Source organism: Bubalus bubalis, chromosome 3 (assembly GCF_019923935.1).
Source record: "Bubalus bubalis isolate 160015118507 breed Murrah chromosome 3, NDDB_SH_1, whole genome shotgun sequence".
NCBI lineage: Eukaryota > Metazoa > Chordata > Mammalia > Artiodactyla > Bovidae > Bubalus > Bubalus bubalis.
Window position 1 is genome coordinate 148,590,500 of NC_059159.1, and position 13,963 is coordinate 148,604,462.

A 13,963-nucleotide genomic window follows, 5' to 3' on the forward strand; every position below is an offset into this window, starting at 1 on the left:
GCTATTTTTTAATATTTTTGTCCTTTAGCCCTTATGCCAGCATTAAGTTAAGCATTACTATATTATAGTAATGATGAATGCTAAATTTGATTATATACTTACCTTTATCAGTACGCTTTATATTTTCATATTTTTCATGTTACTAATTAGCGTCCTTTTATTTTAGCTTGAAGAATTCAGAATTTCTTATAATATAGGTCTAGTGGTAATATACTCCCTCAGCTTTTTTTTTGGCTGGGAAAGTCTTTATCTCTTCATTTCTCTAGGACATAAAGTGTTCTTTGGGATATATAGTATTCTTGGTTGGCATTTTTTTTTTTCTTTCAGTACATTGACTGTATCATTCCACTCTCTTATGGCTTATAGATGTGTGCTGAGAATTCTGTTGGTAGCCTTAGGGGGAGCTCCCTTGTAAGTGACAAGATTTTTTTTTCTCTTGCTGCTTTTACAATTCTTTCTCTGATTTTTTGACAGTTTTATTATTGTGTGTCTTGGAGAAGATCTATTTCAACTGAATTTATTTGGGACCTATGAGCTTCATGAACTTGGATGCCCAAATCTCAGATTTGGGAAGTCTCAGTCATTATTTCTAAAAACAAGCTTTCTGCCCCTTTCATTCTCTCTTCTTGGACTTCAATAATACATAACTCATTTCGTTTTATGGTGTCCCATAAGTCCTATACACTTTCCTCATTCCTTTCTTTAAGACAGTTTTTTGGTTGTGTTGAGCCTTTGTTGTGGTGTGCAAGTTTTCTCCAATTGCAGTGCATGGGCTATCAAGTTGTGGTGCATAGGCTTAGCTACCTTGAAGTATGTGGGATCTTAGGTTCTCTGGCCAGGGATTGACCCATGTTCCTGGTATGGGAAGGTGGATTTAACCACTGGACCACTGGGGAAGTTCTGAGAGAATCAATTCCTAGGCAGATTGATAAGAAGTGTGGGGTCCCTGAGGAGAGGAGGAAGGGGTCGGGGGCTCTTGAAGCAGAGACAGGGGTCTGGAATTCTTGAGGTTCTCCCTTTCCTGGTGAAGAGAACTCTTTCTAGCTGGGTTCTCGCCTGGCACTGAGTAGTACTGACCTGAAGGATGGGATGATGCAGGCAAAATGAAGTTATTGTTCTTTCCTTTTAGTGCAGTTATTCTCATGTTTTTCATTCTGCTGTGTTGCTAAAGCTTTTTAAGTGGACTCCAGAGTTCTCTCTGGAGCTCTGTGAGATGGTGAAGGACAGGAAAGCCTGGCGTGCTGTAGTCCATGGGGTTGCAAAGAGTCAGACATGACTGAGTGACTGAACAACAAGAGTTCTCTCAAAGCTGTTTCATTCATGGATAGCTATCTGACCATCGATCGTTTTTGGAGGACAGAATCTGGATGTCCTACCCCACTGTCTTGTTCCTGATACTTTGCCTCTTATTTCTACACTGTCTTCTATATTTTCTTCCCCATCTTTATAGATTTTCAGAGATCTGCTTGTTCCCTTTTCAAAATATGCTGTTTAATATTTGTGGCAGTTGAAAAAATTGACCTTCATGTTCTTGGACATTCCTCCCTTCTGCCTTGAATATGGGTGATCTGGGGTTGCTCTGACCAATAGAATATGTGGACAAGACTCTAAGCCAGTTCCTAGGCCCTGAAGTTAGGAGTATGACAATCTCTACTTCCTGCCTCTTGAGTAACTTGGTCTCAGGACCCAGTCGCCATGGTGTGAGGAAGCCCAGGGGTACATGGAGAGCCCACATGTAGATAAATTATTGTTAAATGGATACAGACCAGTGAAAGTCCCAGATCATGGCTCATGTCAAATCAGCAGAGTGGAAATAAATCCTCCTGACCTCTTGGAACCACCCCCATGACAATGTATGGAGCAGAGATGCACCATTTCCACCAAGCCCTGCCCACACTGCAGAACTGTGAGTAAATAAGTGCTTGGTGTTGTTTTAATGCAACAAATTTTGGGACTATTTGTTATCTAAACTTCTCTGTCTCCTCTTTAAGCCCTTGCTTTAGATAGTCTGTATTTTCTTCTTCCTACTTATCTTCATGAAGTGCATGTTCCAAAGTGTCTCCAACTTTAAAATCTGTTTTTTTTGGTGTGTATGTGTGGTTATTAATTGAAGGTTATTGTTTGCTTTGCTCCATCTCCTAGCAGTCCCATCAAAGGGATCATTTGATGCTTTATAGATTCTGGCTCATTTCTGAAGTGGCTTCTCTGGGGCCAGCTTGTCTATGAAGAATGAAGTGAGGTGCTGTGATAGGAGCTCTGCTTCTGCTGCTCAGCCTTTGTGCTGACCCTTCACTGACTAAGATCTGCTATCCATCACCAGCTGCCGTACCCACTGCTGTCTCTCAGAGAAAGCATGGGTGGGTATATGTGGCCACTTAGGTGTCTTCTCCAGCCACTTTGTGGTGTGGCACTCAGGGAAACTCCATTTACTAGTTAGATCGTCAGGGTATGTCATCTATTTCTGAGACTGCTGGATATTCCCAGGGACATGAAGAGTTGAGAATGTGTTCTTGACACCCTTTTCTACTATCTGGTCTCTGTTACATTTTCCAATGGGCCAGGGTAGACTCTATATACACTCTGTGACTGAGTTCATATGATGATGGGGCTTTTTACTTTTTTCCCTTCTTTTACTTGCTATTAGTTCATTTGAGGGTTCATAGAGGAGCTTTGAAAAATCCTACTAGAGTCAACCTGTCCAATACATATTTTCCAAAGTAATTTAACAAATGAATTCTATTCTTGTTTTTTCCAGCTGAATCATCATTAATACCTTGATTCCCCATTGTTCTAAGGTACATAGTTTGGAAGATACTATTCTGAGTAAATCTCAAGTTGTGACATATTAGAGTATTTCCATCTTTTTAACAATAAAATCAAAGCTTAAGAAGAACATTTCTTACACAGTTATTTTTCTATGGGGAAATTGCTTCCTGAAATCTTACCAAAATAAAATAAAGAACCATATATTTGCATTTCAGATTTTTACTACCAGCTGCTCTCAATGGTGGGTAAGTTGTTCATACCTTGTAGTAGTTTTCATCAGCACGAAGTGCTTTGGAAAGTCCAAAATCACTGATCTTGGCATAATGTTGAGTAACCAGCAAGACATTCCTTGCAGCCAGATCTCTGTGCACAAAATTGCACTCTTCCAAATATTTCATTCCCATAGACACCTGATGAACCAGCTCTATGATGTTTTTATCCTTGACATGCCTGAAAGTCACACATATGTCATTAATGATAGTGAAAGGAGTGCATTTCAGAACAACCAACCATGCTTCTCATACAGAGAGAATATGAACCAACTTATTTCCTATTCTTCTAAAGCAAGAGTCACAAGTGGTGGTGACTGGTATTCAGCTGCTAGAATTTTCAATATGTGCTTTGAATTACATGAAAAGCAGTATTACAGGGTGGTCAGACCTGGCTCATGGAGAACCAGGGTTCAGTTAGAACCCTCTTTCCAATATTGAAAAGGTAAGAACAGCAACCTTGAGTCCCATTGAAGTACAAACATAGGTGCAAATGGAATAAAGTAATCAGTGGCTATTGTTACGACTTATTCCTCATGACTCTCTATCTCAACCATGGCTGGAGATGAGCATAGCATGATTACTCCATTGGTGGTTGCAATGAATTAACAGCAATAGGTATTTTCAAAAATAACTACTTATGGGAATGCAGTAGTTAGCCAGATATGTAAAATATCACTGATTTCCCATATAAAATGTTTATTTAATTGTTTCTTTTAAAAGAGCACATTCTTTCTGCCTGGTAAGGGGAGAATGCTTGCCAAGATAGTCTAGGGCTGACTCTATCACCAGGCCAGTATGACATGAGCAAAGGAGACCAAATTGTTGAATTAGAGTTTTTCTTTATACATCAAGAGCTAAAGAACACTTAATCCAAAGACTACAGCTCTCAAACCTCCCCACTCAAGGTCCCTGAGTGTGGGCCAACTCTGGAAAGGCACCGGAGGAGACAAGGGTTCTGGAAGAAATCAGGCTATGATGTGCATTGGGTAGACAGGCCCTGCCCCTCACATATGAGCTGCTGGGGCACCTAAGGATACCTGTTCTGTTGTAAATATTTGTTGAGTGGACCAAGTTCTGCCATCTCCATGACCAGCATCCAGGACTCAGCTTCACATATCCCTATCATGCGCACAATGTAAGGGTTGTCAAGCTGCTGCATGACATTCGCTTCTGCTAATAACTCATCCTTAAGAGCAGGATCATTGGCCTCATTTTTCAGGATTTTCACAGCCACTGTTTTCACAACTCTGCAAAAGAAATCAGAACACATAAGAAATTTTTCAAAGTGGCTCACATATAATTATCTTCCATGAAGCATAATTCCTGTGCTGGAAATGATGATATGGAAATACCTGCCACAGAGTGGAAATGTGTCTGTTGTACATGGCTAATTCTTCAATCATGTTCTCTCATTTTGTAGACAGGGAGAAATACCTAATTAGCTGAAAATAATGGGAGAGTGCCGAAGAATATCCCAACCAACCAGAAAGCTGACACACTGTAGAATATTTAAATAACTTTTAAATAAACTTTAAAAACTATGACATGCATGGATTCCAGTAACATCTTGAGATTTATCACATTATTATGTATAATGTATGTAATTGCAACATGCCTTTAATATGTGTTACAATGAATTTCCAGATGCAGAATTAAAAAGCATGCACTGTTGAAGCTTATAATTTACAAAACACTTCTAAAAACTGAGTTTTGTTCATTTTAAGCATGCTTCAAGATGTTTGAAAAAAACTAATTCTTTTCCATTTTTGAATAAAAGCATCACCTAAGTCATGTTTGAAGTCTTGAAAATATCCTGACATAGTGGGGCTTAAATAAATAAATAGCACTTAACTATGTACAGTTTGAAAAACTGCATCTTTTCATGATACAGTTTCCACAAATGCAGGAAGTATAACTCTTTTGTTGAACTTCAAAAGTAGAAAATAAAAACAGAAGTATCAAATAAAATAGGTTAAAAAATATAATAACAGAGTAAGTCTGACATACATTCAGAAAAGAACATATAGTTGCAGTGTAGAACTCAAGAGTATTTACACATTACACACAAGATGTAGTTCCTACACAGATGGAAGTATAGAACTTATCCAGTACCCAGGAAGCCTCTGCAGCCTCCTCCTGAGATCAAGGAAATATAATCTTGTGCCATCTCTAGATAGCTTATTGTTTAACCTTTCACATTTCAGTCTACCATCCATCTGGAATTAGTTTCACGTATGGTGTGAGGTAGGGGTCAAAATTAACAAGCATAAACCTCTTGATTCTTCCAATGTTTAAGGAAGAAAGAACATTCACAAACTTTTCCAGAAACAAAAAGAGGAAGGGAACTTCCCAACTCATTTTATGAGGTTATCATTAGCCTGATGCCAAAACCGACAAAAAAATTACAGGAAATTAATTTACTGATATCTCCCATGAATGTAGATGCAAAAATGCAAAGGGAAATATTAGAAAATTTAATTTAGTGCTTTATGAGAAAGATATAATGAATATATAATTCATGAATAAGATAGGTTTATTCCAGGAATGCAAGGTGGGTTAAACATCTGAAAATCAGTGTAATTCATCCATAAACACAACAAAGGAGAAAAAGACTATCAGCAGAGGAGAAAAAGTAAACAAAAAATGTAACACACATTTACAATTAAAAGCAAATCTCTCAGAAAAGTAGAAATAAAAGGAAACTTCCATAATCTGATAAAGAGTAGCTATGAACCTACTGGTGAAATATTGAAAGTTTTCCCCCTGAAATCAGGAATAAGGAATGTGACCACTGGCACTTTTATTTAACATTGAACCACAGTTTCTAGTTAATACAATAAGGCAAGGAAGAAGTGTAAAAGTATGAGAATTGGACAGGATGAAATCAAACGTTATTTATAGATGATATATTTCTGGGTCAAACAATACACAAATAAACTACTGGAAATAATGAGTGAAAAATAATAGAAGACTTTAAGAAAAGTTGTTGGACATCAGAGAAACAGACAAAATCATATTCTTGCATTCAAGCAAGGCCAAGGAATAGCAAGTAAAAATTTTAAAATTATACCACATATAAAACCAAAGATACTAAATACCTATGAATGAATCCAGCAACTAAGCTGTGCAAGACCTCTACACAAAAAACTAAATAATTTTGCTCAGAGAAATTAAAGACCCAAGTAGATGGAAAGATGAGTCATGCTTATTGATATGAAGACTCAATTACTGTAAAGACATCATTTTGCCCCCAGTTAACCTATATGTCTTTCCTCTCCCCACATCTCTAGTTGAAATTATGTATCTATGGTCATGTCCATGTCAATTTGTACATTTAATTAAGCAAGGAATTGAGTATCACAAATAAGTTGAAAAAATTTATACCTTAATACAGGATAATTTGTATTCATTTTATAAAATAATGGACATATATTAATTTATTTAAAAGTAAGCATAGCAGTCATATATCTATATATATATGACTTTATATATCTGTCATATGTCATATATATATATATATATACACACACACACACACACAAAGTCGGACATAACTTAGTGACTGAACAACAACATATATATACATGTATAAACACATATGGTAAAAGGGGTATGATTAAAAGCATGTTTCTGTGTATACTCTTGCTTGTATTTTTGACCCTTGAGCCATTTAAATTATCTGCTCAAGAAAAAAACTATATAGAAATTCCTTAAATTTAAAATAGCATCAAACAACCAAACCCAATTATATTCATATCAGTAGCTTCCTAGCTTGGACATAGATTTTCAGAGGATTTGTTTCAAAGGACTTTAGAAACCAATAATTTTACTGAAAATTCCATGACAGATGCCTTCTAAGCACCAAATAAAGTACAAAGAGATTTTTAGTAATCTAGCAATTTTAATTGTTATATAATACATACTAGGGTTTCCAAGGTGGTGTTAGTGGTAAAGAACCCGCCTACCAATGCAGGAGACATAACAGGCATGGGTTCAATCCTTGGGTTGGGAAGAGCCTCAGGAGAAAGAAATGGCAACCCACTCCAGTATTCTTGCCTGAAGAATCCAATGAACAGGGAAGTCTGACGGGCTACAGTCCATAGGGTTGCCAAGAGTCAGACCCGACTGGAGCAACTTAACACGCATATGCACACACATAATACACACTGTTCTTTGAAATTATAGACTAGAGCAAATAAATAATTATACTAATGATACTTGTCATCAAGAATTTTCTGGCTAAGAGAAATGAGACACAATTTTTAAAAATCAAAGAAAAGAAGTGAAAATACTGTTATCAATGAATGATTGCATCTTAAATAATACATATGTGTATGCATGTGCATATAGAGATCTGAAAATTATAGACACTCAGGTTTGTTAACAGTTGCAGTGTTTGAGTGATAAAATATGATGTTTTTATTTTCTTATGTTTTCATTGACTCTATTTCTTAATTCGCAATAAAGGACACACAATACATCTAAACTATTACATACACAGTTAATATATATAGTGGATGCTTTCATTGTAATTGTACCAGAAATGAACAAAAATTATACAGTCAATCACAAAGGATTTAGCCATGCCACATTACATTTTGTGTCTGGGATTAAAAGAACATGATACATGTATATATGGTAGTTTCTAGAATGTAAGCTCACATGAGAATAAGTGCAGGGAAATGGTGCAAACTTTTGACTTACTTTTTCATCTGGTAATAGCCCTTCTTCACAGTCCCAAAGTTCCCAGAGCCCAGTTCCTTGTCCTCCAGGGTCAGCAGCTTCCGGTCCAGGTAGACCTCCTTGGGCCGGATCTCCTCGGGGTCTGCATAGGGGCTTTCGTAGACCTCAGTGTCCATGGGCAAGGCTTCTCTCTGAGCTTCTGAAAAGGAGTTAAGAAACAGCCTGTGAACTTGATCCCATGTGAAATTGTCATTGTCCCCTGCTCTTGCCTCCTGGGGTCATGCCTTGCCTTTCATGACCTTGGTTATCTTGGGCATTTATAGTGCCTGTGAGCACAGCCTGTCCCAGCTATGGCAGGGTAGGAAAAAGGCCCTCACCTTTGTTGTACTTGACTGTTGTTCTTGCGCTAAAATTCTTTAAGAAAGAGTTTTCCTGCCAGCAGCAGAGACGGATGTGCTCAGACGTGTCCAAATCTTTGGGGTCCCATGGATTGTAGTCTGCCAGGCTTCTCTGGAATTTTCCAGGCAAGCATACTGGAGTGGGTGGCCACACCCTACTTCAGAGGATCCTCCCAACCCAGGGGCTGAGCCTGTATCTCTTGCCTCGCCTGCACTGGCAGGTGGATTCTTTACCATTAGCACCTCCTGGGATGTGGCCCTCCTAATGGACTGTGGTGCCTTTAAACTCTGTCTGAAAATCCTGGCCCTCCTTCACTGAGAGGCGGGGTCTACGTCACCTCCCCTCTGTGGCTTCTGTAATCATGTCCACCGATAGAGTACATCAGTAGTGATGTTTGTGATGTACTCAGACCAGGTCCTAAAGGCCATGCACCTTCTGTCTGGGTTGCTGGGACTCTTGAAGCTTCAGACTTCGTGCATTTAACTGCCCTGGCTCCTTCTATGCTGTGAGAATGCCCCCGCCAGTCCAGGTGGAGAGACCAGATGAAGAGTCTCTGAGGCTCCATATCCTGGAGATGAAAGATGCTGGCTGGTCTCCAGTGCCTTGGTTCTAGTCCCACCACAGTCTCCACTCCTGCTGGCCCAGCTCCACCCCCGATCTGCCTGTAAGAGGCCCCATGCCGCCACGGCCCAGTTCAGCCTTGCCCAGATTCCTGATCTGCATGAAATAATTAAATAACTGTTGCTGATTTAAGCTACTAACTTTGGGGTTGATTTTTTGTAGCATTAAATAGATCAAGTTTACCAACTAAACAAAAACCTGGGGCCACCTAGAAAACCTAAGAAGCTGGTCCAGAGGCCCCATTTCTGATCAGTCTAGTAGAGGCCTCGTGAGTTTGAAGGGGTGCTTCCTCTCCTGCCCTCACAGAATCGCTGCAGTTCCCTGAACATGTCTAGAATCCCAAAACTTAGACATTTCTTCAGTTTTTACCAGCTACCTGTTGCTGGACCTCCATCTGAATTTACTCCTAGACACAGACATCTTTCCAAGAACAGATCTTAGAAATGGAAACTTTAAGTAGCATCAGTTATTACTGGAAAAGGTGAAATATTCTGAAGCAGGAGGTTTGAAGGATATTTTCAACATGGCTGATTTATTGTGAGGGAGGCTGTACAGACCATTGCATCCAACAGATACCACTACTCGCAGACACATGGCATCTTCCACCTGCCCCCAGATGACAGGACCACTCACTGCTAAGCAGTGCCTGTAACAGCTCCTGACAGCAGGGTGAGCCTGCCCTGCCGTTTGCAAGGAACTGTGGGAGGCATCCTTGTGCTGTGAATGCCCAGGACTAAAGGGGCAGCTCTTACCTCTCTCGTTGGCCCATGGTCCTCGGTCTGGCTCGTAAGGGTTGAATGTTGTAGAACTATCCACCTGGTTCCCTGAGGATGTGCGAGTCTGAGGCACACAAATGATAACAGCTCATTTTTCTTCATGAATAACACTGTTGAGTTGGCCTGCATACTAATTTTTATTTTCAAATAATCACATCTTAACTTAAGCAGGGAAGACAAAGGAAGGAACCAGGAAAAGAGACAGCAAAACAACAACAACAGCACGGCTTATCTCATTCTCCGGGCAACTGATGGGATGCTGTGAAGGCTAAATAAAGCTCATGCTTCTATAATAGAAGGGGCCTGCAGGGATCCCAGGGGGTGTGTGAGAGAATTAACCAGAACTGTTTCGGTGGAATTCCCGCCTACTTACTTGCCCTTTCAAATCCTACTTCCACTTGCTAAAAGATGCTGAGGATTTTCATTATCCCCTTGGATTCATTCTCTTCCATTAATTCTTTCTAATATTACAGAGAAGTTATTGAAAAAGAAATATTAAGTATCCACCAGCTGCTTCAAACCACTTCCCAACTCTAAAGCATCCATGAATTCCCAGTATCCACATGTATCTTTACAATCTGTGGAGATCTAGCAACATTTGGGTAGATGCCAGAGGGTAGTGTTGGTCTGGTCAGTAAGCTAGAGGTACCAAGATGAAGCGGCTGCTAGCGTCCCAGGGTCTAGTGCCCCACCTGTTAATTGTCACTATCATCATCATCATCTACCAACCCTTTGAGAGGAAGCCTGATTTTGCTAACCTGAAGGCAGGTATTTCTTCCTTGTACTCAGAGCAAGTAACTGACGCAGATAAAAAAAGCCTTGCTGGCCATTATTAATGGCAACTTTCCTTATTATTTATTTGATTTGCATCAATTTGCAGCAGGAAATAATGGAGGGAAATCCGCTGTTATATTCCTATATCTTTTCCCTTCCAAAAGTCTCCATCTCAGTGGAGATCCACCTTTATCCTCAACTAAAAACAAAGGTGTGTGCTTAGTCACTCACTCATGTCTGACTCTTTGTTATCCCATGGACTGTAGCCCGCCAGGTTCCTCGGTTCATGGGGATTCTCCAGGAAGAATACTGGAATGGGTTGCCATGCCCTCTTCCAGGGCATCTTCCCAACCCAGAGACTGAACCTAAGTCTCCCACATTGCAGGTGGATTATTTACTGTCTGAGCCACCAGGGGAGCCCAAGAATACTGGAGTGGGTAGCCTATCCCTTCTCCAGGGATCTTCCTGACTCAGGAATCGAACCAGGGTCATCCTGAACTGTAACCGGATTCTTTACCAGCTGAGCTAACTGGGAAGCCCCCAAACAAGAATATTGCTACTAAATTTGGTTCACAGAAAAACCATGGTTCAAATTATCTTTTTGGCATGAGTTGAGTAGAAAGAAATTTTATATACCCATTTTTTTTTTTTTTAGCAGTGCCCAAACACTGGCCATGAAGAAATGAGATACTGCCATATTTTGGAGAAATTTAGAGAAACAGACAGTAAGCTGAATTTTACACAGTCGCTTATCTACTGGCACACACAGAATGTTCACCTGCCTTCCTGACATCCCCAGCTCGGGATCCAAAAGTACAGTAATGAAGTCACAGTGCATCATTTCTACGACATGGTCACTTGTGCCTGAAACTGTCTTCTTGCTGCTTACCGAGCTCTATAGAGCCCTGGCTCACCATGGCAAAGGCCCTTCTGACAAGCTAAAGGACATCCGCTCTTATTTGTCAATGGAATGCCACTGTATCCATTTTCTGATGACTATCTCAGCATTCTTATCAAACTGTTTAATAGAAGCAGCTGTAATGTATCAAGAATGAAAATAGAATATAAGTTACAGGGGATATAATCATTTATTGACTGCACCAGAGCTTTGTTGCTAAATTGTTCACTCAACCACTGCTAAATAAAAATGTGTTCAACAAACATAACATGAATGAATGAGTGAATGGAGTTAAACTTCAAACTGGGAGGTGTGAAATGTAAACACTTTTAATGTGATTTAAAAATGAATTCTCTCTCAAGTTCTATTAATAAGTGTGGATAATTCCAAATAACAATATACCACTTTAAAAAATTAACATATGATTGTAAGACTCCTGGATATACAGTTAGTTCACTTTTTATTTATAATTACCCTGTCTCAATGGAACTGTCCTAGGAGAAACTAGGTAATTCCCAAAGCTTGCCATATTCCTGCTCTGCTTAGTCCCCTCCGGTAATCAAACTACAAGATTGAAATAGTTTTCAAATTAAAAAATAAATTCTCTTTTAGGTTTGCATTGACTATCATTTCAACTTCTCTATTTTTTTCCCTCGAGGTAGGAAGGTTCTGAACTCAAAAGCAAAACCATGACCCCAGGACCAGACATCATGGACAAGGAGAAGGCACTGACACCCCTTCTCTGCACTGGAAGGCCTCCCACTCTTTGCCCACTTAGGGATGTATCCCAGGACTGCAGCCCCTGCACCCTGATGGGATGTTCTCCGGAGAAGAAAGACTTCATAAAGGCTGTTACATTTGAAGCCAGAATGCAATGATCTGTGATATGAATCCTGCCAGGGAGAATTTAAAAACAGAGGTGGGGATGTAAAAAGTACTGAAAAAGACACTAGGCATGAGGAATAGGAATCAGTAGTGATGGCCACAGTTTGCCTACAGCCCTGGACAGAGTGATGCATACTTTCATTGGCTGTGTGGTGTCCATCCCTTGTCTGTCTTGTCTATGGATAAGAAAATGGGTTGTGGGTCTCCTCTCGAGAAGGTTGAGCCCCATCTTTTAAGCCAAGGTGGTTCAAGGGCTTCATTTCAACACTGCCCACTTTGACCCCCATGTGGTTACCAGCCTTTGCAGCCTAAACCCAGAGTTTCCCTCAATAACCACGTCAGCTCCCTGCCTGGACCCCTCGGCCCTCGCTGCCCTGACTGGGACAGAGAATCGAAATACACTCCAAAGAGAATGCTCTTTGGAAGAAATGGGAGGTTTTTCTACTGTGTCTGTTAAAAAGGCCGTATTGACTATTGAAGATGAAGCTACAAATGCAAGTTTCATCTTTCCCAAAGCACTTGGTGATTCTACCATTCAGTAGAAAAACAACAAAACGCTATGGAATCAAATGCTTGATGGAAAAGATCTGAGGGCTTTGTAAACAATGAACTCTAAGGCTAAATGATAAATTAGCAAAGTATTGTTAATACTTAGAATTGAAATGCCTTTTAATTTAATGAAAAATATATTGCTGATCCATTATATCATCTGTAGTTATTATTTCTGCTCTGTATTTTATCATTTATTCTGCCCTAATCAATAACATCCCCTTTTCTGCATAGAGAACAAGGTATAAATGAAATGTTGACTGTTGCTTTCCCGCTACTTTTGCTGACATTTGAAACCGAAGTCAAACCACAGGACACCACTAGATGGCACTAGCTACCTTAGCTTTCCACCTTCCAAAGCGCAATTTGTGAGTTTTAAGTTTTGTAAATTCAAGTAAAAACAGATCACTCCACAATAATAAAAATAGGATTTGTTTAGGTTGGGAAGATCCCCTGGAGAAGGGCATGGCAACCTACTCCAGTATTCTTGCCTGGAGAATCCCCATGGACAGAGGAGCCTGGCCCCCTACAGTCCATGGGCTTGAAAAGTGTCAGGCACAACTGAGTGACTAAGCACAGGTTATACATTATGATCCCTGATCTCTTGTTGGCTACTTAGCTGCAAGTAGAAAATATATTTGACACATATCCTTTGAGTGCCTATTTTTAAGTAGTACAGATTCAGAAGTGAACAAAAGAGAAAAATACATTGCTTTTATGGAGCTAATTCAGAGTTTCCTGATTCGGGAACATTGTTTGCCAGGTATTCTGGTTTTCATTTCTAGACCTTAATTTTTAGACTTAAAACACATTTTCAAGTCAGGTAACAGCAGTAATAAGGATGACAATATATTCAATGCTTGTCACCACTGTGATGACAAAAATAGCCAGTAGGCTTCAGAAATTGTAGCTGCCCAAACCAGACACAGTTCCGGTCTTCAGTGGAATGACTTTGGTCCCAGTCCAAGGTTCCAGAGGTAAAGGCAGACTCTCCTTGGTCAGGGCATGAAATAATCTTTGGTTTGCTTCAGATCCATAAAAATAAGCAGTTGGCTGTCCTAATTAATCTTCCTTCACCTTAGAAGCAAAGCTCTAAAAGCTGGTCCTTTATAATGATGTGGAAACATTTTCTTAAGGGTGTGGCCCACTGCTTCCACATTACCAAGTACATGGGTATGATTTAAGAACTCCTTCTTTCTTTCTCCTAGCTGATTCTTCGTGAATCATGTTAAAATGTCTAAAAGTATTCCAATCAGCAATGTAGGTGCTGGAATAAAACTGAAAAATGGATTTGAATGTGAAATTCTAGAACATTTTTCCACAACTAAGACAAATGTTTC

At 39.7% G+C, this 13,963-nt stretch overlaps 1 protein-coding gene across 4 annotated transcripts in view; it reads right to left on the minus strand.

The window, feature by feature from the left end:
• SYK (spleen associated tyrosine kinase) overlaps positions 1–13,963 on the minus strand; it is a 108,144-nt gene that overhangs the window by 13,746 nt on the left and 80,435 nt on the right. For all 4 annotated transcript variants that reach the window (XM_006067990.3, XM_006067987.3, XM_006067988.3 and 1 more), the window contains 4 exons: positions 9,494–9,581; positions 7,743–7,920; positions 4,076–4,285; positions 3,027–3,216 (listed from right to left, as the gene is read on the minus strand). In XM_006067990.3, coding sequence (XP_006068052.1) covers positions 3,027–3,216; positions 4,076–4,285; positions 7,743–7,920; positions 9,494–9,581 — 666 coding nt within the window. The remainder of the gene's footprint in view (positions 1–3,026; positions 3,217–4,075; positions 4,286–7,742; positions 7,921–9,493; positions 9,582–13,963) is intronic.